Source organism: Lipotes vexillifer, unplaced genomic scaffold (genome assembly GCF_000442215.2).
Source record: "Lipotes vexillifer unplaced genomic scaffold, Lipotes_vexillifer_v1.1 scaffold7, whole genome shotgun sequence".
In the NCBI taxonomy this organism is placed as follows: domain Eukaryota; kingdom Metazoa; phylum Chordata; class Mammalia; order Artiodactyla; family Lipotidae; genus Lipotes; species Lipotes vexillifer.
Window position 1 is genome coordinate 1,194,170 of NW_006792683.1, and position 1,456 is coordinate 1,195,625.

Genomic DNA, 1,456 nt, shown 5'->3' on the forward strand with positions numbered 1-1,456 from the left:
CGTCGTGCTGCCTCTGGTGGCAAAGGGAGATGCTTCTACTTCTCACAAGGTTGTTCCCCCACCCCCACCCCAAGTCGCGGGACTGCCTTCTACAAATTGCTGTGAGGCCAACTCCACCACCGCTCCGGACGGAGCACAGTGGGCGCGCGTGGGCGCTCAGCAAGTTTCTCTTCTCCAGCCCTTCCTGCCGGTGTTCACCAAAGTGCTTTGGGAAACTCCCTGAGCAGGGAAAACGATACACTTCTTCGCAGTGGCGATTTTTCTTTCTTTTTCTCCTGCCCTAAACAGGGTGTTTGACCTTCTGGGCGACTGCGTTCCCTGTGCCCTGGCGCCAGCTGTGTTCCTGACCGCAGGGCTACACGGGGCCTGGCAGAGCTCCGGACACATTTCCTGTTGAGGCCTAAGGGAGGGAAGCTGTTTGCTGCCAGGACCCTGACGGGAATTCTTGGAGATTGAGGGGACGGGCGCGGGGGAGTGGGGGACGGGTGGGGGGGGCGGGGAGCCAGCTGTGGGGGGGGCGGTGACCGCGCTCCTGGGACAGCTCCACGCCCTCGGGCGGGTCAGATCCAAGCTGGGAGCAGCTGTGGGCTCTGGGCCTCCAAGATGAGGCAGGCGCTCGCCCTGTGCCTTCTCTGGCAGACGTTCTGGCCCCGGCCCGGCAGTGGCGAGCACCCCACCGCCGACCGCGCGGGCTGCTCGGCTTCGGGGGCCTGCTACAGCCTGCACCACGCTACCTTCAAGCGGCAGGAGGCCGAGGAGGCCTGCAGCCTGCGCGGCGGGGCGCTCAGCACGGTGCGCGGGGACGCCGAGCTCCGCGCTGTGGTCGCGCTTTTGCGGGCGGGCCCGGGGCCCGGAGGGGGCTCCAAAGACCTTCTCTTCTGGGTGGCGCTGGAGCGCAGGCGATCCAACTGCACCCTGGAGAATGAGCCGTTGCGGGGTTTCTCCTGGTTGGCCCCCGACGTCGGCGGGTCCGAAAGCGACACGCTGCAGTGGGTGGAGGAGCCCCAACGCTCCTGCACCGCTCGGAGCTGCGCGGGACTCCAGGCCACCCGGGGAATCGAGCCCGCAGGCTGGAAGGAGATGCGATGCCACCAGCGCGCCAACGGCTATCTGTGCAAGTACCAGTTCGAGGGCTTGTGCCCCGCACCGCGCCCGGGGGCCGCTTCTGACTTGAGCTACCGCGCGCCTTTCCAGCTTTACAGCGCGGCGCTGGACTTCAGTCCCCCCGGGACCGAGGTGAGTGCGCTCTGCCCCGGGCAGCTCTCCATCACGGCCACCTGCACCTCGGACGAGGTCGGCACGCGCTGGGACGGGATACCCTCCGGGGCTGTGCTCTGTCCCTGTCCCGGAAGGTACCTCCGTGCTGGCAAATGCGTGGAGCTCCTTGACTGCCTAGACGACTTGGGAGTCTTTGCTTGCGAGTGTGCTGAGGGCTTCGTGCTAGGGCAATACGGAC

General features: G+C 66.6%; 1 protein-coding gene across 1 annotated transcript in view; it reads left to right on the top strand.

The window, feature by feature from the left end:
• Positions 1-603: 603 nt before the first annotated feature.
• Positions 604-1,456, top strand: part of CLEC14A (C-type lectin domain containing 14A) — a 1,496-nt gene continuing 643 nt past the window's right edge. The window contains 2 exon segments of the mRNA XM_007472292.1: positions 604-1,443; positions 1,446-1,456. The exon segment at positions 1,446-1,456 is cut by the window's right edge and continues 643 nt beyond it. Coding sequence (XP_007472354.1) covers positions 604-1,443; positions 1,446-1,456 — 851 coding nt within the window.